Genomic DNA, 22307 nt, shown 5'->3' on the forward strand with positions numbered 1-22307 from the left:
TAACATTCTCCCACCCGTTTGGGATGATGTAAGGGAATTAACCGTGTCTGTGTTAAAGCTGTGGGGAGAGGGAAAAAATGCTCTGATCTAATTAACTTTTACCTCAACTGCTTTTCAAAAATTGCAAACGTGGAACAAGTGTTCCAGTGCATGCGCCATTAAATAGAAATGGCGTCAACCAGAGACCAATTTTGTGTCATCGTAAACATCAGTGAGACCATTTAGCGTTGGTGGCTGGATAAAACTAATTAAACCATCAGTCATGGAGCCCTCCCGAGAACGCGGATGCTCTGAAAAGAAGCAGCTCAGACTAAGTGGAATCCAAAGACAACCTTTATTTTCTGGTCAGCAGAGTGAAGTCATGACCAAACCTGAGCCGGTTTCCATTACTGTAGCAGCATATTTGCTCCAACATTCCACCTCATCACATTTTCATTACAGCCAATCCCTTCTTGACACAAATTTTTAGAGTGTATGCTCCAATATGTTATTAGTGACTCTTGATGTCGATACTGCTATCAGCTATATTAGTATGCACTGCATACAAACGGGTGTCAGGAACGTAGTCAAAGGGAATTCAGGAGAACAACAACAGGCTTCATTTGTAGATTATTTTACATTATCAGAAATTATATTGGGTCTACTGGACGGGTTGTCATTTCACATTGTGGAACAGCTTGTGTGCAACCTGTAGAGACAGAAAGTGGCACAATGAGCATCTTCACTAGGAGAATAATCTTTCCTTTGTCTAGCACACACTTACACAATGGTCCCGCGCATGCAGGAAGTCAAAGAGTTCTTCTGTACACTCCTCATCAGTGTTGGACCTTGAACTGACCCGGGTTTCACAGAGCTCCAGACGCTCCTTGTAGTGCACACAGTGTTCAGTCTCCTCACACTTGGCTCTTATTGCTTCTAGAGGGTCCTAAAAAGAAAGGAAGCCATGCTATTCATCAGGAAAATGATGGCAAAAACTCTGGTAAGAAAACCACAACTCTCAAACCATGAAGGTGATTTTATAATGAAGTTAGAGGTTTAATAAGCCAGGCTTTCTGTGTGCTCAAATAAAATGGGGCGTTTTATTCAATTCAATTCTACTTATATAGCGCCAAATCACAACAACAGTTGCTTCAAGGCGCTTCATATTGTAAGGTAGACCTACAATAAACACATACAGAGAAAAACCCAACAATCATATGACCCCCTATGAGCAAGCACTTTAGCAACAGTGGAAATGAAAAATTCCCTTTTAACAGGAAGAAACCTCAGGCAGAACCAGGGTCAGGAAGAGGCGGCCATCTGCTGCGACCGGTTGGGGTGAGAGAAGGAAGACAGGACAAAAGACATGCTGTGGAAGCATCATATTACTCAAAATGATCCCCATGAGTGTTCCCCTACATCAGAAGCATGATTAAAATCTATAAAAATTCAATGGAAAGCTGTTTATTATTTCTGTAGAAAAATGTTAATCAAGTGATTTACTCTACCGAGCAATAAAACAAACCTTTTAAGCTAATTATTTTAACACTTGGGTGCTCTCAGTGCTGCCGTTTATCTCTAACATCATGGCTGCGCTCAGAAATTTTAAACTGGATCCATTTAAACATTGAAGGTTACTGTCCCACAGCCTAATGTGGAAACTGCATTATTATTTTAGCAGATCAAAGTGAAATTAATTTGAATGATTGAACAGGTATTCTGCTGTCCGTTCTGTTTTCTAGAAGGTGCAATACTAGCAGTACAAAAGAGACTTAATAGCAGATTAAAACAAAATATAAAACATTTATACATGTTTTGCATCACCAAATGAATACACGCACATGAGTCAGTGAAAATACTTCCAACTGATTTTAACTCACAACTCTGAAGATCACCTCCAGACTAGGTTATATGTTTTCAGCGTAAGTTACCAGGTACACAGAGAGCTGATTTCCTAAAATATAAAACTCTGATGTTAAGCTTGAGATCCCTCACTAAGCCACTAAACTTACCTTGTTGTGCACCACTATGCTCATTCCTAGCTCTTCCAGTAAATATTTTAAGACCTATACTATATCTAGTGATGTAAAAATCTGGTATTTTGATACATTTCTTTTCCTTTCAAACACAGAAAACAAACTGATTTCTCCAATATCCATTACTGGCATTTTGTTTTCTTTAATCAACTTATTTACACTGTTCAGATCAGCTGGTTATTGGGTTTGTTGTGCATCAAACAAGTTTTGCAAGCAGGGAAGCTGCAGAGTGCCCTCTGGCGGACAAAATATTCATCAACACTTATACCATAGAAGAAGGGTGTTTCTTTTGTTTGTCTTTTTTAAATATATAATTCGTTATATAGAAATGCTGATACCAATACACAGACACATAGGTAATATCGGCTGATAATACTGGCCCGCCGATAAATCAGTCAGACTTTAACCCATCCGGTATGAGGGTTTTTTCAACCTTTCGTCCTACATAAAAAGCTGTTTGTGACCAGAATACATGTTTTTATAATAAGTATTAATAAATAAACAATTACCACCAACTCTTCCTCCTCTTCTTCCTCCTCCTCCTCCTCAGCAGGGGCATCTTCCTCCTATTCAAAGACATTTATATCAATGTTTTAAAATCCAGTTACAACCCAGCACAGCTTACAGATTTATAGGGCTTTTTTAAGTTTTGTGTACATTTTTATTAATTACGTTAAAGAATGTCCAGATATTGTAATCACCTAATAAAACTGTGCCGTATGAAACGCACTGAATCAGTCACAGTTAAAATAAGCAGTCTCTCAGGGTAACACCGTCAGCTGCCAGCCTCGTTTAATGGCGATAATTATATTAAAGGGTCTTAAAAGGAGCTGACAGTAAACTCGCAGGGTACACCGCTAAACTGAGCAGCAGATTTGGGTAACTTCGTCAAACACACACACAGACCAGTCTATAAAGACGCAATACGATATTTTTCGGTACCTCATCGTCGGGGTCCCCGTGTGTGAGCATTTTTTTCTCGAAAACCATGGTTATGTCTGACAATTTTACAAAATAAAACTCAGAAAGCTGAAACTCCTCGGTTTAACTACTTCTGTTCGAGGACGCGAGGTCGGTCACACGCCGGAAACTACTAGAAGGATCACCGGATAACGTTTCCTATTGGTTGACTGAAATTATTGATGTCCATGTGAACCAATAACAGATCTCCATTTTGTATAAGGCCCTACCCGATTCAAATATTCAATGAGTGCGGAACCATTGTTTAACTGTCAGCGCAAAGTCGGACGAAAAAAAAGCTGGGGCACGGCAAGATGGCGCTGCTCTGGGACACCAGCCTGCTGTTAAGAAAAGTTAAAGATTTAAGATGTTTGACACCCAGACGACACCGAGTGAAAGAGAAATGGGTACGTGCTCAACGTTAATAATGCCAGACAGTATTTGCATTTAGATCTCGTGTGGCTGCTAAACACAGTGGAAAAGAAAAAAAAAAGGTAAACTCTGTAACATATTGTATTATTTAAATAGTTTCGTCTGTTACTGTTACTGTCTTGGAGCAACTGTAGCCCACATCATTTCCTTAGGGATTATTGAAGCTTATTCAAGCTTATTGTCATTTCTTTAAGTAATCTTCAGAAATAGTTATTCGGGCTTCTTGAAGGACATTCAGAGCTCATCTTTGGATGTTTGCTCCCTTTTGTTTTGTTATCTGTCAAGATGACCCCACACTGTTTCAGTAACGTCGAAATCCGGGCTCTGGGGAGGCCCAATCCATGACTGATAGTGTTTCACTTTGTGTTTTTGTATCCAGATTTACTTTTATTATCCTGTTGCCAGTCAGACACTTCCTAGATGTGTTTCAAAGTGGATTGAAATTTGACCATACATTTCTGTGTTTATAGTTTCATCCATTTTGACGAGATCCCCAACACCCAACATGACTTTCAGATACTGTTCATATTGTAGATAGTTTGGGGGGTTTTAGCCCCTTTTTTTCTCGATTTGCCTGGTTTCTTTGGTCAAATCAGTCCAAAAATGATGTTTTTTGTCTATCAAACTGTTTTATCTTTGGCATTTTTTTACATTCATTTTACATTTAATTAAAGAAATTGGAAGAGATGATGTGTTTTGTGACAGCCTGGTAGTAACAAAGTGCTACCAGGCTTAAATTTAAGTTTTAAATTTAAATTTAAGTTTTAATTTAAGTTTTAAATTTAAAGATACAATTTAAAACTGGTTCTTTGTTAAGTTGTTAAGACACAACCCTGGTTCATCATCATTTGTTCTGAAATGATTCATAGGTCAGTGTTGTGTGGCTTTACAAAAAGAAAACTTGCCTCTGAAAATGGTCAGGTACATATATTTGTACACAGATGTACATTATAGGTCTACTCTAATTTTACATGTATTAAAGCCAGCTTTCCACTCTCCTGGGCATTTACATTTTATATTGAAATTAGCACAGAGAGAGCATGGATAAAAATGAATTAACATTTATATCAAATGTCCTCCTCCTTTGCTCTCTGACAGGCTGCTACACGTCCCAAGCTCCCACCCACCAGATTGGCCGTGCATCACTTTGACGCCACCTATAGCACTCAGCTGGGGCAGCTGTGGCCCTCAGTGCGACTCGCCATGCTGTCAGAGAGAAAATATGGAGCCCTGCTCAATAATTTCTCCCATAACGCTGCTCTGACAGAGCTCAAAGCTCAGGGATGCGTAGATTTCATCAGTGAAAGAGAGAAAGACAGTAAGTGCGCTAGCCTCAGTCACAGTTATGGTTATTGCTTATTACTGATGCAGGAAATGCTGTGCTGTGGCAATCTCTGATGCTCTGAAGAGTTCAGAAAATTTTATGAAGCTAGCGCTGGAGTGTGAATGATTTGATTTAAATTCATTCAATAGACTATTTACTAAAACATTTCACTGGGAAAAGTCAATATCTTAGTAATTAACACTATTAAAAACTCACTTATATCATCAATTGACTGGCATATAATTTGCAGTTCCTTCTTGCTTGGAGGAAAAATCAGAGGAACCTAGTGATGTTTCCATGAAGAGCTCTGACGTTGATGGTGAGCAGCTATCTCTAAGCCCAAACATCAAGTGTTTAGTGTTTCCGAGAGGCGACGTGACACGATTCAAGCCTGCAAGGTGAGCAATATTTCCTATCCTGCTACTAACAACAGCATCTTCTAGCAGCGTGCAGTCTGATCCTCAGTTCTCTTTTCTCCTCTTCAGGCCAGACAAGAACGGCCTGTTGGGTTACTACCTGATGGACGCAGCATCTCTGCTGCCCTGTCTTGCACTGGATGTTCAAGAAGGTCACAGCGTGCTTGACCTCTGTGCTGCTCCAGGAGGCAAGACCCTGGCTTTGCTTCAGACCCAGGCCATCAGTAAGTCAAAGTACTTTTACCCTTTTCCAGTTTGTTTTTTGAATAGCCGGGCCAAAAGTCTTTATCACCTATTCTCTATTTGCTGTTCTGCTGTTAACCGTCCACCTGTTTGTGTTTACCTCAAAGGGTTTTTGTGCATAAATGACAGCTCAGTGTCTCGAACACTACGACTGAGGAAGGTCCTCCACAGCTATGTTCCTAAGCATTTTTTGACAAATGAGAACCTGCGCATCACCTCTTTCGATGGCACCAAATGGGGGGAAATTGAAAGCAACACTTTTGACAGAGTAAGCCAGTGCCACATTGTCACAGTCATCCTTTTCACATGTTTTGCTCTTTGTCGTTATGTTTTTATTCAAAAACTCTCAGTTTTGTTCAGCCTTTCCTTTTTTTCCCCTCTAAATTCAGGTCCTTGTTGACGTTCCCTGCACCACAGACAGACATTCACTCATGGAGGACGACAACAACATATTCAGTAAGAGTCGGACTGGGGAGAGACGCAGGCTCCCGCAGCTACAGCTGGAGCTGCTGCTGTAAGTTTGGAGGAAATGTGAACAAAATGGGCTTTGAGGCTGTTAAAGTTTGCATGGTTTCATATAAATATGCGCACAATTAAGCAAAATAAGAGCTGGTAGTGAGAACTTTTATTTAGATGTTATGTAAATCAAACCCTCTCTGTTTCCTGCAGAGCGGGAATCCAGGCCGCTTGTCCTGGTGGGGAGATCCTCTACTCCACCTGCACGCTCTCACAGAACCAGAACCTCAGTGTGGTTGAACAGGCTATCTACCAAGCTCGAGAGAAAGATGGCATCCATCTACAGGTTAGTGAGAGACTTTTTTGTATCAATAAGAAACACGTCAAAGTTGTGGGAGATATAAAACGCACAGAAACTGAAATCAGACCTCAAATAACTGCCCATTTTTCTTTTATTTCCTCATATCTCGATCACATTCAGGTTGTGGATCTGAAGCCCCTGATGCGCATGTTCGGGAACACCTTTCACTTCGCTCCGGACCTCCACCTGGGCGAGATGGTCATCCCGCACCTAGCAGCTAACTTTGGACCCATTTATATGTGCAAGCTAAAGAGGCTGACGTAGGACGTGGACTCTTGCACAAGTTCGCCTGAGACTTTCAAATACTGAGCAACTCTGCTGCCAGATTTGGAGTCAGCTGGATTTGCAAACTGCTTCTGGTGGACCCGGGCTTTCATCATAACTGTTTTCCAGAGCTTTTTGAAGCCTTCTAAGCCAACCATGACTCTCAGAGACGTTTCTCCTTTTTCCTCTGTTTTCTCAGTCCTATATGATTACTAAGCCTTAACACTGGGTCACCTTTGCAGGCTACACAGCACATGTAAATAATATCAGTTTTAGATTGTGCAGGTAAAGCATGAGACAAACAGGAAAGAGATTTTTCCTCAGTGCAGAATTGGATCAGTCAATTCACCAGACACGAGGACAGGTGACTCTGAGCGCACAATATCCCATCCAAATCCTAACACTTTTTTTTTTTTTGCAGCTTTCTAGTAGGGTCCTTATGCTTTAAAACTAGCTGCACGAGCTGATGAATGACCTCTTTTTAGTTTCAAAGGGATGTGAGGAGTACTTCCTAAAGTCTGGCCCGCACTGACCCGTCCCTTCAGTGTCCTCATCATTCATGCTGGTCATCATGATTGATGCACTAAACTGCTGTTAAACGAATAATTAAACTGAACTTATTGACGATGTGGATGTTTAGGTTTTTATCAGTAAACCATTCAAATTAATGTAACTTAAAGTTACATTATCACTAGAAATCACCCGAGGGCACACTGTGCACCAGAGTGTTCTTTGCACAGATCTTTTCTACTGTGACATATTAAAGAGATGTGACACACAACCAGGATATGCATATGGCCGTGTGAGAAGAAGTCAAATAGTCATTCAATAAGTTGTTAGTCAGCACTGTACATTTGTACGTTCTTATCACATTTTGAGTGTGATTAAATGTTAATATTTAAGTGGTGCTCGTCTGATAGTGATCGTAAGTTACAGGCGATAGCTACAAGAAAACAATGGACAGAGGATTAAGATTACAATTAGGAAGGATGTGTCATTTTCTTTAAAGGTCTCCTCCACTCATATGTAGCTATTTATGAGTTGCTGTTTAATTTTTGCCCTCTAGGTGTCAACAGTAGATCAAGATTACAAGTGTCCTGTATCTTCCTTGTCCACTAGAGGACACTGAGCGTTTATATGTGGAAATGCTACTGTAATTCCACTATGTGTGTTTGTCTTGCTGTACTTTGTCAGCTGCACAGGGATGATGTTTGTGGTTTGGGGGAAAAAAACACAAATTTCCATCAGAATTACCTGCTCTCTTTAGCTCGGCAATGAAAATGGGCTTGTCTTGTTCTTTGCTTATTCATCAGGTTTGATGGCTTTGCCTAATAATGCGATATATGGCTGTGTGAGAGGAGGGCGTAATGAAAAGGCAGGTAATGACTTCTTTGACCATTTGGCTTCTCACATCTGAATCTGCACAGCTTTCATTACTATAGCTGGATTGAGTCCGTTTTTGCATCGGCATCACTCAGAGGTGAAATGTTTCCTCTTATCACAGCCTAATGTGAGCGCAGAGGTGCCTCTTTTTCTTTTTTTTCCATCACACCGCCGATGACCCTTTATGTTGTCCTGGCCCAGGCAATGTAGCATGAAAAAAGGTGTGTGTCTCTGTGTGTGCGTGTTTCTTAACGAGTCCACCATCCACATCCCACTGTCATTAAGCTGCTCCGGAGCTGACTCCCATCCCCGTGCCGGGATGGACGTCAGCCATGCGGCTCCCAGATGAACATTAAAGAGGCAGCAGAGAGCTAAAATGGGACGACTCGCCCTGTTTTGCCCCTCCGCTTTTTTTTTTATTCCACAGATGAGTGCAGATAATTTTCTGTGCGATTGTGAGTGATTACTGTATTACTGCGGTAAAAGGGGGATGTATCGGGGAATGCAGGGGGAATTAATGACACATAAAAACTATTTTTGTATTGACTGCGTTCGTCCCCAGGGCCTCGAATGCCTCCTCGCATATCTTGTGATTACCTAAACGTATTGTAAATATGTGTTTCCTATGGGCTCCTACATAAATTTACATGTTTTAACACTCAGGAGACGGCAGACTGTTAGAGATGAGTTACTCTCTATTCTGCCTGTCTATAGACTCGACTGGCTGCCTGCTTTATTATTGAATTAGCCAATGAAGCGCTGTGCGTTTGTGTCCCTATGTGTAAGCCTGTGTTAGGGAGACATGCTGTGTATTAGAAAGATGAATATTATGGATTTAACTACACACCCACATGCTTCCGCTGTGTTTTCTAGTACAATTTTTGTTAATAAACCTGCAAAAACACTAATGGTTTGATGTTTTCACCTTGTGCCTCGCGAGCTCGGAATGAATGTTAAAACTGAGCATCTACAGCAGGTTGTTTTAATAGTTAAATCGGTGTTTGTGCCGTCAGTGGTTCAAAGTGAACTTTAAGGTGTCTGTTTGGTAAAGACACACATGGAGGAATGTTGCAGGTTGTAGTAGTTAAGCTGCTCTTCCTGCTGTGGAGATTCCAGCCCAGAGGTGAAGTTCAGACTCGTGTCCCAGCTAGCAGCGGGGCAGAAGATCTCAGCAGTGGGGGTCTTTGTTGCAGATACATTAATGTAGACTTGAGCCCAGCAGGATGTGCTCTCTGCTGTTCTCAACCACAGAGTGCACAGAAATGCTATAGAGTGTGTGTGTGTGCGCGTTTTTTGTTTTCATTTTCAGAGTGCAGCTGTTCGTCTCTTTACTGTTCAGCTCCACAGCTCACTCATATTTACAGGCATCCAGTCGTCTATTTACATTTTATCAAAAGATCATTTTCACGTTGTGTTTTCTGATGCTTGTGTGGAAATGTTAGAAACTTGAGAGAGGTGGAGACGGACTGAGAGCAGTTGGCCTGCCTTTTTCTTTAATTTTCAGACTTTTCCACTTTGAATAATTTATAATTACTCAACGGTTACACTGGAACAGTAGATCTACGGCCACAGCAGGGAAGCAAACCTCACCAATAGACACAAGGTTTTATACACACTGAATGTACTTGTTTTATTTGTTTTCAATGTGGTAAATAAAGATACTTTTTAAAATAAATAATAAAAAGAATTTGTGATGGATTTTCTACACACGTACAGGGGTCTGTTTTCAGTGACTATAACTACTGTGTTATCTGTTGAGTTTATCATGCAAAGGTTTTATCCATATCACGAGCCACTAATCTGTGGCTTAAATATTTCACATGGACCTTACAGTTTGATCCAACAGGCCCATACCAACACCGTACCATTTAACGGTTTTCATAAAATGAGGTTCATATACTAGACGTGTTTTCACTGTGTAATCTAAGCATCCGTCGACAGACTCGATGCTCCGTGAAGTGGCTGGGAGAGCTCCCGTTTGGTTTAGTGACGCCCACATTGGAAATGCACCCCAAGGTTTAGACTGCAGCCAGATTAAGAAGAGAGAGAATTGGGGTTTTCTTCTCTTTAAGAAGATTACCCGGGAAGGGGCGAGATGGCAGTCAGAGTGTTTAAGAGAAAAAGGACAAGAAGAAAATGGAAGATGAAGTGGAACTAAAGGAGGGTGGCCCTGGATACACAGTTTAGCCACCTGTTGTCGGCCTCTTGATATCACTCTCTTCTTTGTTTCTCTGTCCACGTAACCCGTTTCCCTCTGTTTATGTCTGTGAAAGGTGTTAGGGAAAGTGGCAACGATTGTTTCCACTTTTCGGCAGAAAATATGAGTTAAATGACGAAGCCTTTTTTTTTTTTTTCCTGGGCAGCTGTGAGTCTGATTGTACTTGTGCTTCCCTCTCCCTTAAGTTCGTGCTGGTGGTTTCCAGGAGAGCTTTGATGTGTATCTGGGCAATGCACTATTAGAGGGATTTCCCCGGGTCTGACAGCTCAGAGAATATGCTGCGAAATGGCAATGCCACTGGGCTAAAAGAATGCTGGAAACAGGATTAGGATCATATTCTGGCAGACCCTGTCACCTACTCAATGGGCCGAGATTTCCAACACTGGCAGTTTTCATTCTCGCCATGGTTTAAACCTTTGAGAGAACCATGGAGAGGAGGGAGAAAAAGCACTGATTGAATGGTACACTGTGATTTTTGTGTGGGGGTCTTGCTCCGAGGGGCTCTGTGTGTGTGTGTGTGTGTGTGTGTGTGTGTGTGTGTGTGTGTGTGTGTGTGTGTGTGTGTGTGAAACAGAAGCATATTTTCATGCTTTTTACAAACTAAAAGTTTGCAAGACTGGATGGATTTTTTTACAGATACACACACAGGACACACATCGCCATCACTTGCTTTAAGGAAAGTAAATGAGCATCTCTAACTGCCTACAAATAAGTGGCTATGGCCTCAGTGAAGCCCTGAGTGTTAGAGATGGAAGCGCCTGATCCAGCATCAAGGGCTCAACACACTTGACCCTGAAGCAGTACAATCAAGCAATCCCTGTTCAGCCCCCAGGGTGTGTGTGTGTTGGGGGAGGAATGGGTGTTAAGGGGGGGGAAAGTGAACATTTGGAACAAGACTATTGTTATGTTCTCTGGTCCAAAGCCCCATGGGAGGAAATCCTGCCATGTACCTGGACAGATTCCTCCTCTGGATAACAAGGACATTCACTTTGGATGCAGACATATCAGTCACACATCAGCGTGCCCTTGGCCGAGGACACGCGCGTGTATGTGGTGTAATAAAACACAACAAGGTTTAGGGTGAGGTGTTACACCCACATTAACGCTGCTAATCTGGTGAGATCATTATCCCCGTCTGTCCAAATTTTGGGAAGCGGTCGTTCATAACTGCAGCCGAGGTGCATTAGTTATTTACACACACGTATACACACACACACTGAGAGGGACATATGTATATATACATATTCAAGGCCAATTCATTTAAGAGCAGAACAATGTCACATACAATACATGTAAAGTTTACTGTGAGAGGAGCAAGGGCGTGCTTTAGAGGATGTGGCAGAGATGCCCAGTTGCCCTGAGTGTGTGTGTGTGTGTGTGTGTGTGTGTGTGTGTGTGTGTGTGTGTGTGTGTGTGTGTGTGTGTGTGCGTGTGTGTGTGTGTGTGTGAGAGAGAGAGAGTACGGTTGGGTGGGGGTCTGCATTTTGACAAACCATGCTGTTAAAGATATAATAGCAGCATAATCACCGCCCCAGGCTGTCATTCTTCAGGATAATGGCCTGCTTATTCACTGGGGATGCCGTATGTCCCCACGCTGCTTTTTATTTCTCAGATATTTCAGATTACGTGTTTCTTTCGTTGCTCCTGTACCCTTTGTCTTGTTACAAATTCTCATGTATTTGTGTTTGTATTTTTAGTGTTCTTTAAATTTGACCTTCCCTCCGCTCTTTCATCGTCCCCGTGCCTTTTCTTTGCTTTGCTCGTTCTCTCTTCTCATCATCCATGTCTTCAGACTAAACTGATATATTAAATATGTACTTGCTTATATTAATTGCAGGACTTTAAGGTCCTTCACTCAGTCAGTAGGTTTTATGTTTTGCTTATCTGAAAAATGGTGTAACAATATTACAAATATAAAGCTTGATCATATGCTCGTCATATCTTTAACTTCGTGCTGTTTAATGACTTTTTTTCAAGGTTTGTCCGTGAACACCGTTTAAATCTTCAGCAAAAATCAAGAAGTCTTCATTGTAAAGATCTTCAGGCAATGTTTTTATTTGAAGTTATTTTACAACAACACAAGTTCAAGTCTACATTATTGAGAGGAGCAAAGAAAACAACACTGCTGATGGTCCGGTCGCTCTCCTCCACCTTTACATATCTATTTAGCACCAGACCAAGTAGTTTGACAGAAACAGTCGGGGAACAGCATTAGAAACAACAACAGAACTCAAATAGAGTTGAGACAGCAGAACACAGAGGACTCAGGTCGATTATTCACTGAGATGTCTTCTCCTTCTTTTGCTTTTACACCTGGATTGATTGAAAAACACGGAGGGTGGTAGTTCTCCAGAAAATTTAAATGTGCTCAGGTTCTTCTTTTAAATTAATTCTCGAAGAAGGGAAAAAAACTTAAAATTTTAAATATCAGTTCAATCCAGGAGTGTTAAACAGACAACCAAGACAGGAGGGGGTGGACAGGGCTGTCGGTGAGCTCAGTAAATACAATCTTACAATCTGACAAGGAATTTTATCTGAGACAGAGTCCATTATTATTAATTATACAACATAATAGGAACTTTACAATTACTTTACCAGTAAACATTAATAGATAGACTTTTTTTGTATTTTACATATTAAAATAATGTGCTTTTTTTTTAATTTGAAGACATTATCTTCCAAAACACATTAACGGAAAACATCAGAGACGTGTGTGATTCTCATCAAGTGCTGACGGTGTGGCTTTCAATGAAAAGCTGCATGTTTCCTCGAGAGACTATTAAGGCGGGAATAATACAAGTCAAGACGATATTTAACCGAGTCCTAATATGTTTACCATCGTTCTGTATTCACAGAAGATGAACAAGTCATTGCAAAGTCGTGCGTCTGCCTCAGTCAACAGTTTTGGCATATGGACTCTTTGAATCTAAAAATGCTGCATTAAGCGTTACGCGTGTTTGTAATTGCGCTCGCCCCGGCTCCCTCAGCCCAGGGCAAAATGTAATTAAAACCTCTGAGAATTTAGTCACTGAAATCATTTGCTCATTATCAAGCCAGCCTCTGTACAAAGTGGCATATTAGTGGCTATTAAACTGGTGAATTAGTCACTTATAATTATGGTGTTGAGGACAACATGACTCGGGTTTATTTTTATTTATGTGCTGTTGTGTTTTACGTGGTATGTACATAACCACACGGCTTCACTGAAATGTCTCTTTGCTGCACGAGTGATTCCTTCCAAAGTGCCTCATTTATTCACATTGTTCTTGTAAACATTATTTGCATTGTTATTTTTCTTGTTTTGCTTTGTTTAAGTGAGCGCATCCAGCCGTTCACACCATTTTTCATGATTCTTTTTCATTTATTTACGAAGGTCCAGCATTGCATGACTGTTGGAAGTATTTTCATTTTATGGAGTGTTGCATCTTACAGCAGTGCTGTCCATTATCTTGGGGGTTTTCTTTTTCCAACGATACGCTGAGCTGCAACAGAAGCTATGAGAAGTCGGGCAGGTGGTCGACATGTGGTGCGTTTTGAAGAGATGTTAAATGGAGATCTGTAGGTCCAAAGCATTCTGGCGTGTTTTATTTACGAACATCTCTGTATGTTCTGTGCCCATCTGCTAGAGGAGTCCTTGTATGCTTCCTAAAGAGCTATCACAGCCACACGGACACGCAGTAGGGTATGGTAACGTGCAGGCTCTGGCCTAGTTTACGCCATCTTTCACCCCTTCTGATTCTCAGTTAGACATTGTGTCCAGTCCCAGCGAGGCGGCGTGCTGCTTGGCCCTCAGACGCAGGTTCTCAATGCTGGTGGTCTTGCTGTTGTGGCTGGTGAGGCCGCCTGCAGTTGATGCCTGCAGCAGCGGGCTGTTCCACACCTGCTGTGCGTGATGGGACAGGGACTGATAGTAGGACTGGCAGGGCAGAGAGCCCAGTGGCGCAGGGGGCATGTTAACATTCATTCCCAGGTAGGGAAGTGAAGACGGGGCAGCGAGGTCAAAAGCGGGGTAGTGCACCAGGTTGTTGGTGGCGGCCATGTGTTGGCGGAACTGCTCCTGCAGACGAAACAGACTGAGGGGGGACGAAGAGTAAGAGTGGCTCTGAGAGAGAGGACCGGTGCTGGCCAGGCTGCTGCTGGAGGACGAAGGTGTCACTGACGGAGAGACCAGGGGGGAATCTGTACAGGGACAAGGAGGGTTAAGAAAGTTTTATATATATGCTTTAGTAGTCAGCTGATTTAATGCATTAAGTTTGCCAAGGATAAAAAGGACTTGCACTTAGTATTCTTACCTGGTTTAGGGCTGAGTCTTTTACAAGCTGGAGAGTCGTCCCCAGGTGTCACCGCCCTTTCACACTTCATTTCCTCTTTCTGGGATTTGCTCTCGTCCTCCTTATCGGTGGCATTATCCTCTGTTGCCGACTCGCTGCCTGAATGTTCTGCTGACGTGACGTTCAGCTCCATGTCCAGCGGAACAGGACGAACCACAGGACCCTCTGTCTCCGGGGAGGAGGAGGAGGAGGAGGAGGAGGATGAAGGTGGAAGCTGGGTATCAGAAAGGATAGTGGTGGAGGGAGGCATGTCCTCCTTCTCGCTTCCTCCTTCCCCGGACACCTCCTTCTGCTTCTGAAGCTGCTCCTTCTGGAGGCTGCGCTGCTTCTTACGAAACTTTGCTCTGCGGTTTTTGAACCAAACCTGGAGGATAAAGATTATTATAGACCGTTAATAGGAAACTGGGGTAGAGACTTTAGTGCATTGCGATAAGTGATCCTCTATGTTCCAGAAGTTTTTTGTTTTTATTAATTTGTTGTGTTCTTTATTTTGATCTTGTTGGGGGGTGGGGGGGTTAAATCGAAAAATAAAAGATAATATGCTCAAGTGCCCAAGCTTTAAATTCACAATCAAGCTTCAAAAATTGTATACTTATTAGCTGGCAGTTTTTTACAACTTTTTTTAGGTTGTTTTTTTTTAGGTTGTTCAGATGAACAATCTTTTGTGGATGATAATGCAAAACTTCACAATCTACAAAAGCCATAACACTGCTTATAAATATCGTTTAGATACTGTTTTTATCACTGCTAATCACGTTTTTATTGAAGTGTTTCAAGCTGTGATTTTGTGAAATGAAGACAGAAGTTTTGTTTGTTTTACTTAAAACTGTCTCCCATCTTTTATAAAATCTCTATCTCTAACGTCATAAAGCCAACACTAATATAAAATAATATATTTTTATATTATATTTTTATTCTTCTTCTTCTTCGGACGTGCCTACCTGCACGCGGGCCTCGGGCAAATTGGTGCACATGGCAAGTCGCTCCCTCATCACCACATCCGGGTAATGGGTCTTCTGGAAAGTCTTCTCCAGCGCTTCCAGCTGCTGCGCAGTGAAGGCCGTGCGGCTCCGGCGCTGTTTGCGGTGCTGAGAGCCGTAGCGAGCCTCCAGGATGATGTCTTGAAATGTGCAGCCGTTGGAAGAGAAAACACACGGCAAGTTTTATTTCACTGAACAGGGTGGGTTTGTGTGGCACTTTCATACTTGGGGCAGCTTATTTGTTAATTTAATTAATTTACTTATTGCTTTAAAAAAAAAAAAAGCTTGAGGGCTTAGACACGTTTTAATATTATCCACTCTCTTCTTTTGCTTTTCCAAAAAAGAAAAAAACAGATTTTTGTGATGGCTAATTATAAAAAATAAAAGTCTAATACGTCACTAAATGTCTTTGTGGCCTACCACAGCACATATTTCACTTGTTTATTTAGTCTGATCCCAGCTATATCCCTTCACGGTGTAAGATGATTAATCGTGAAAGCGAATATTGACACCTAATTAAAAATATTCTAGAAACAACACGCCAACATGAGAACAATCACAGACACGAATTTTGGCTCTATGTATACTCTTTTTTTTCTTTTTTCTTTTTACAAAAAACAAACAAACAAATTCAAGCTCGTTTCTATAAACACTGTCTCCTGCTTGTGTGTGTGAGCGTGCACTCAATTACCAGCTAGTCTCTCAGCCAACGTAAGCGCGTGCACGGACGGCCGGTAGTCGGGCGCGTGCTGCGCCTGTTGTGCGGCCTGCTGGTGCAGGTTGTACATGGCGCTGAGGGAGTTCATGGCGTGCAGAGAGTAGCCGTTCACCCCGTAGTGCTGCATGGTGAGAGGTCGCTACCTGCGGAAGGGAAGAGAAGGATGGGCATCTGGCGTTAGGGGAGGGCGCGTGACTGCTGATTGGCAGGCAACATTGTTGAACACGTGATCTAAAACCTTTTTTTATTAGAAGAACAAATGGTTTGGAGACATCCAGTTCAGATGAACTGTGACACACACACACAGCGTATTTATTAGTAAGTGACAGTAGGCCCACGCACTCAGGGGCCAATAGATTTTAATGTTCTCACTCAGACTAAAGTGTTATCCATTAACATCCAATTACCGCTCTATTCAATCCATTAATTATACAAAAGACTTTTAATTGGGGTAATTATCACTCTTCGCCATAATGAACCGTGACGGATGCCTTATTCATGAATTTATTCCCGGCGTTTGTGTGTTCAAGAGAACCTAAATCCCCACTGAAAACGTTGCTTTGACAGATCAACGCGCTCATGAAATGTGTTAGGACATGATACAAGCTGATTGTTAAGAGTGTCGGTGGTAAAAGGTGCAGCCAGATAGCAGGATTATAATTAGTAGTAGTAGTAGTAGTATTAAGTCATGAATAATCCGGTCAAGTGATGTTAATTTTCAAGGCTATATTTTTCTTTTTTGTCCCCATATTTAACAGCAAAGGTATAGTCATTTGCTGGTAGTCTTCTGCTATTAATAATAAGTCTTACAGGCCTGAACACTTGCAGCTTTAAAGGCAGGAAACTCATCGAAGGGAAATCGTCCACCAGGCAGCAATTTCCAAAAACTCTATTTTGTAGTTCTCCTTCACGACCGAGATTTTCATAGATGAGACCGCTTGAGGACACGATTAGATATGTATTAGCACCAAGGAGTCTGACAGAAGGGGCTATCTCCGAGGCCCAAACAGTTATTATAACTATAACAGAGGGACCACAGGGAGAAGATATAAATCTTCCTGCTGGATGACAGCTTTGTAAGTGGCTGTAAGTTCTTGCGCTTAAACGGAGAACTCAAATAATATCATCAATTAAAACTTTAAGGGCGTGATTTAATTTCTTAACTACTTTGTTTAACTAGATGAATTTGACTTGTTCGTGTAACAAATCAGAATATGCAGTAATACTAAGGGGCCAGTAACTCAGTACATGTTAGTGTGAAGAGTTTAAATTGTTCAATGCTGTGATGGATAACAGTAATTTATGACTTTGTTGTTAATTTGATTGCGACTATGATAAACATGTGATTCATTTAATTTCAGTTAGGTAACTTCTGTTTCTCCTCATTATTATTATTATTGATAATAACATGTAAACAATTTAGGATGTTGAGCCAGTTTTAGCACACACGGGTTGCCGTCGTTGTAAAAGGCGTTTCTTTCTGTTCCTCTCTTGGCTTTTTAGTGCTGTGTGCGTGCGTGCGTGCGTGCGTGCGTGCTCTGGCGTGTGCGCGCGACGCCCGCAGTGCCCGTTCCCAGCCTATTAAGTGGCTCCGGCGGCTGATGAATGTGATCAGAGGGCAGTGGGGAATAGTTTAATTCGCGGGGACAGAAGGTGCTTCGCTAAACATTTACTTTACTCCCCCAAGTATTTGAGTTGAATGGGTACCCCCTCCCTCCCCTTCACACACACACACACACACCTCCCCTTCCCTTCTCTGGCGGCCTCTTATCCCATCGCCCCGGGGCAACGTTTTGGCTGAGATGTATGGCTGCTCCGCGGGTAAAAATATGCATGTTGATCCCCATTTGGCTCCCCGTCTAATGGAAGTGCAAATAGGTTTCGACTGCGAGGCCCTCCATTTATCATCACCGCTGACATGGACGGACGTACAGTGGGACCCAGCGCTTAGCTCTGCGGCGGAGCTCCCTCGTGTGCGCGTGCGTGCATTCGAGCGCGTTCAGGCAGACTTCGGTTCTCCTCAGCTACCTTTTTCTGCATTGCATCTTCTGAAATTAAATGAAATTAAGCCTCTAGTCGCAAAAGATTTAAGAAAAATAAATAAATAAAAAATGAATCACCATCCAGCGGAGTGAGAGCAGAAAGTACATGTTTGTATTTGTTTTAACCTGCATGCCTGCAGAGATAGAATAAAACCCATCTGTCATTGGTTTTAATCCACCAAAGCTGCAAATAAGCGTAGCGTGAGCTCGTCTGCATGCTTTCACTGTTTTCCCGTGTTTAGTGGGCAGGTAAACTTCTACTTTATACCCGACTTCCCGTTGTTTCCAGCTTTAAAATACTAGTTGTAGCCTGTATCTCCTGTCCCCATCAGATTCTGCACAATAGCCCGTCGCTGTGAGCCGTGTCCGCGGTGTTATTGTCATTCATAAGTCTCTCGTTGCTCCAGGCGCTGGGCCCTCCTGGCTGCCCTGCTCAGTGCTTCAATAATGAAACCGTCATTATGTAAATTGGCATGTACAGTGCAACTCTTTGATCCGACTAAATTAGGAAAAATGTTATTTGCTAACAGCCCTCCGGGGACCGAGTCGACCTGACAATCTGCTCTTTGCTGTGTCACTAGTGTAAAACTGTCAGAGGGCGAGGAACATCTGTAATTTTTCCCGGAGCTGCTGTTATGAATGATATTTGTTACGTTCAGACCAGATTTAAATTTAGGTGTTTCACTGTCTATATATATTTAATTGTCAGCATTTAATTAACATTTTAAGCCATTTTAATCACATTGAAATGAAACTTTTGTTATTTTGTTTTTTTAAGAAACTGTTTTTGAAAAATTACAGTGGAGTTCATAAAAGTAAAAGAAGACAATAAGTGAGACGCCGTCAAAAAATCAGGAGGCCTTTAATTTTGAGGTTATATTAATTTTGCGCACAAATAAATATGTACGCATATTTTTTTCTACGTTATCCTGTTAATTGTTTTCTTATGTGAATAGTATGGGGTGTATTTTCGTTCGCGTTCAGACGATTACAAAAAATAAATAACTAAAACAAAATAAAAAAAAATCACCCAAAGCACTGCTTTCATTTTCATCAAGTGCAAAAATAAACATGCAATTTGCAAATAGCTAATAGCACAACAGCATCTAATAACCTGCAGTTCGTTTCATACAAACTTTACAAACATTATAAACTTCATATGACTCGCTGCTGCTCTGTAGGAGTCTGCCGTTTTTCTTCATATATATATACACAGCTAAACAGACAGACACGACTAGACAAATAAGAGAAAGTTAAAGACTTTTTCTGTTTTGAGGTTTGTTTGTTTTTTACCTCCTGCGCCGGTAGTTTTCTTTGTTGTCACCTCCTCCACAAACAGAAAGAACCCAAGCTCCTTCGTTTCCTCTTCCTCTTCTTTTCGGATCTTTTAGCGGCTCTGTCGGGTGTGTTTTTGCCCTCTTTACCGTCCTTTTTGTCCGCCAGTGAGATGACAAGTCAGCTCAATGGAAAAAGTCCTCCCCGCGTGCTGCTTCGCTCAAAGCCCGTCCGCTCGCGCTCCTCTTGCTCTCTTGCTCTCTCGCTCTCTCTCTCTCTCTCTGCGTCTCGCGCACAAGTGGGAAGCCGCCATCTGCTGGAGCGCGAGATCCCCGAGCTGGGATTTTAAGTAGAGCCTCGCTGGGGTCGTACGAGCTTTCTATTGGCTCTCGGTGCTGCCAGTTAAGGGAGCGACACAGCTGAGGGTCTAGTGGCGTGTCGGTGCACTGACGTCTGGAGTTATTTTTCAAATATGATCAATTTAAGCACATTACGCCCGCTGAAATCCAACCGTGACCGTGGACACATTTTTTCCCCTCTTATTCTGGAGTTGATAAACAAACCTGAAACATGACAAGTGAAGGTTTATATTGGATACTTTACGGGAATGTAGGCTATGTTGTTTTACTATCGTGATGGAGTGAATTACATTACTCTGCGAATATATGAGGTGTAATTTAACACAGTAATTATTTTTTATTTTTTATTTTTATTTTATTAAGCTTAAACCTTGAATCGGTGAGTAAAGCTATTCTCCCACGACAATTGATAAGGCATACAGAAAACACAACTATGGAGAAAAAAAGAAATATATTTAGTATTTTTTTTTCCTCAAATCTGTCTTCAGACAGATTGTCTGCACTTCGTTCACGAATCCGATTGTCTTTCGTTAGTTTTAGAGAGCACAAGCATCCGACCCATAGTTTGTTTGCTTTTCGGCTTTTTCTCCATGCCGTGGAGGAGAGAGAGACTTTAGAGAGATGGCTAATAGATGCCAGGGTGCTGCCTTTAGCCTCTCTCCCGGCCTGGAAGGATTTGGGATGGGATAGGAAAGACAAGACGCCATCTCAGCCTCCAAGAACCCCTGTCTTAAAATGACTGCGGGTAAGAGGATTAGGGCAATAATGCCCTTCTCTTCTTGAAGGGTTTTCAGAGAAGATTTCTTCTCCCGGAGCAAAACCGTTTAGGTAGCGAATTAAGGGCAGCGCAAAGTATCCTTTTAATGTAAAGCTTGCATATTTTGTTGGGAGATTCTTTGGGAAAGTGCTTGGCCTATAACGCTTTTATTTCTTCCTTTTTAAAAAAAAAATCTCTGATCATGTTTTTCACTCTAACAAATCTGAACGGTAGACAAAAGATTTCACGGAATAAAGAATATTAATGTTAACGCGTGCTGGCACGTAGAAAACACATCTGCCTCTGAGCGCGTCACTCACAGGAGCAACCAGCGGTGTGCGCGCCTGTATCAGAAAAAGTTTGCGTGGGTCATCTGAAAGTTAAACGTGTGTGTGTGTGTGTGTGTGTGTGTGTGTGTGAGAGAGAGAGAGAGAGAGAGAGAAGGCGAGAGAGAGAGAGAGATTAAGGTAAAGGTGAGGGTCCACACGTATTTTTATTTATTTATTTGAAAGCAAAAATGGCGTTAGATGTGTATAAACAAAGCCTAACAATAAAGAAATAGTGGTATGTTTCAGAAGTTATAAAATTAATAATTGTAAGGCTGTCAAATAATAAAATTATGTTATTATTATTATTATTATTATTATTATTATTGTTTTTATTATTATTATTATGTCATCTTTCTTTTTCAGTCTTTTTTTATAACAACCTAAAACCTTTTTTGTGTTCTTCAAAGTCTTTTTTTTTTCTTTCCCCTTGCCTGAAAAAAATAATAAATAAAAAATAAATACTCGTGTGCCTCTCTGGTTGTGTCTCCTTGGTAGGCTCCTATCACTCCGGTTTTCTCCGAGGTCTGAGAAAGAAAGAGGATTAACTTGTGAACCAATGGAAATAAGAACTTAAACGGGAGGTAAATCTGGCCACTGTCTCTTTGTGAGGACCGTCTCTAAAGCAATTAAAGCGAGAAAGAGTTTCTTCTCAGCGCCTCTCCACCTAAAGCTCCTTAGAGCGGCTAGAGCTGTCCAGCGCATCTGAGGGGCTTAAACGCCATAAAACAGCTCCCCTTACCCCTGCATCCAGCCATGCACCGCTGAAAGCGAGGTGGGCGAACAATGACCTCCACACGATGAGCAACGCCAAATTTGAAAATGTTCATTTTATATGGAGAAAAAAAACGAAAGAAAACTCAGGAGGGCTCAGGATGAGTTATTGATTTTCTTTTCGGGTTTTACCCTCCACCTTTATCACATAATATTTAGCCTATTTGCATAACTAACAAATCGAGCTTTTTATTTGACAAAGAACAAAACTATCTTTAATGCGCTCACTTCTGCCAGCTAATTAATACTCTTAATGATGTTTCTGCAACTTCATGAATACATTAGGTGTGCAATCCAGCAAGCCTCAGCCTCTCCTGCACCATTCAAGGGTATTTCAGCATCTGTTCATCCCAGAGCAATTAATCATTTTGATGTGTAGTTTAAAACCGACTTCTTGCGGGAGACCTTTTTTTGACAAGAATAACAAAGCAATTTGCCAGGAGGAGCCACCTCTTACACACAATATTATAGGAGCACTTCCACAGTAAGAGCTGCTTTCCATATATATATAAATATATATCTTTTAAAAAAAATTGATATATGAATTTAAAGAGACAGCAACAATTTTGCGGTTTATTGTCAGCACCACACCTCTGAATCCTCCTGAAATCCCTTTTATTTGTGACAAGATCTCAGGATCTCCTCGGCAAATCCCTCCTCTAAAAGTTTTCAA

General features: G+C 41.6%; 3 protein-coding genes across 3 annotated transcripts; 1 reads left to right on the forward strand and 2 right to left on the reverse strand.

Annotated features, from left to right (window-relative positions):
• Window positions 1–315: 315 nt before the first annotated feature.
• LOC120727701 (cytochrome b-c1 complex subunit 6, mitochondrial-like) lies at window positions 316–22232 on the reverse strand. The gene is made up of 6 exons (XM_040022148.1): window positions 22221–22232; window positions 5031–5036; window positions 2958–3090; window positions 2525–2581; window positions 764–925; window positions 316–688 (listed from the first exon to the last, which is right to left on the reverse strand). The coding sequence occupies exons 3-6, from the start codon at window positions 3003–3005 to the stop codon at window positions 656–658; spliced, it is 300 nt and encodes a 99-aa protein (XP_039878082.1). The 5' UTR covers window positions 3006–3090; window positions 5031–5036; window positions 22221–22232; the 3' UTR covers window positions 316–655.
• Window positions 3210–8762, forward strand: nsun4 (NOP2/Sun RNA methyltransferase 4). Its single transcript, XM_040022146.1, has 8 exons — window positions 3210–3382; window positions 4506–4725; window positions 4982–5129; window positions 5217–5371; window positions 5498–5658; window positions 5780–5904; window positions 6060–6192; window positions 6328–8762. The coding sequence occupies exons 1-8, from the start codon at window positions 3290–3292 to the stop codon at window positions 6469–6471; spliced, it is 1179 nt and encodes a 392-aa protein (XP_039878080.1). The 5' UTR covers window positions 3210–3289; the 3' UTR covers window positions 6472–8762.
• On the reverse strand, window positions 12008–19726 carry dmbx1a (diencephalon/mesencephalon homeobox 1a). The gene is made up of 5 exons (XM_040022147.1): window positions 19437–19726; window positions 16075–16244; window positions 15345–15523; window positions 14365–14767; window positions 12008–14251 (listed from the first exon to the last, which is right to left on the reverse strand). The coding sequence occupies exons 2-5, from the start codon at window positions 16226–16228 to the stop codon at window positions 13812–13814; spliced, it is 1176 nt and encodes a 391-aa protein (XP_039878081.1). The 5' UTR covers window positions 16229–16244; window positions 19437–19726; the 3' UTR covers window positions 12008–13811.
• Window positions 22233–22307: the final 75 nt, after the last annotated feature.

The sequence above is a fragment of the Simochromis diagramma genome, unplaced genomic scaffold, assembly GCF_900408965.1.
Source record: "Simochromis diagramma unplaced genomic scaffold, fSimDia1.1 OVJJ01000205.1, whole genome shotgun sequence".
Classification (NCBI taxonomy): Eukaryota; Metazoa; Chordata; class Actinopteri; order Cichliformes; family Cichlidae; genus Simochromis; species Simochromis diagramma.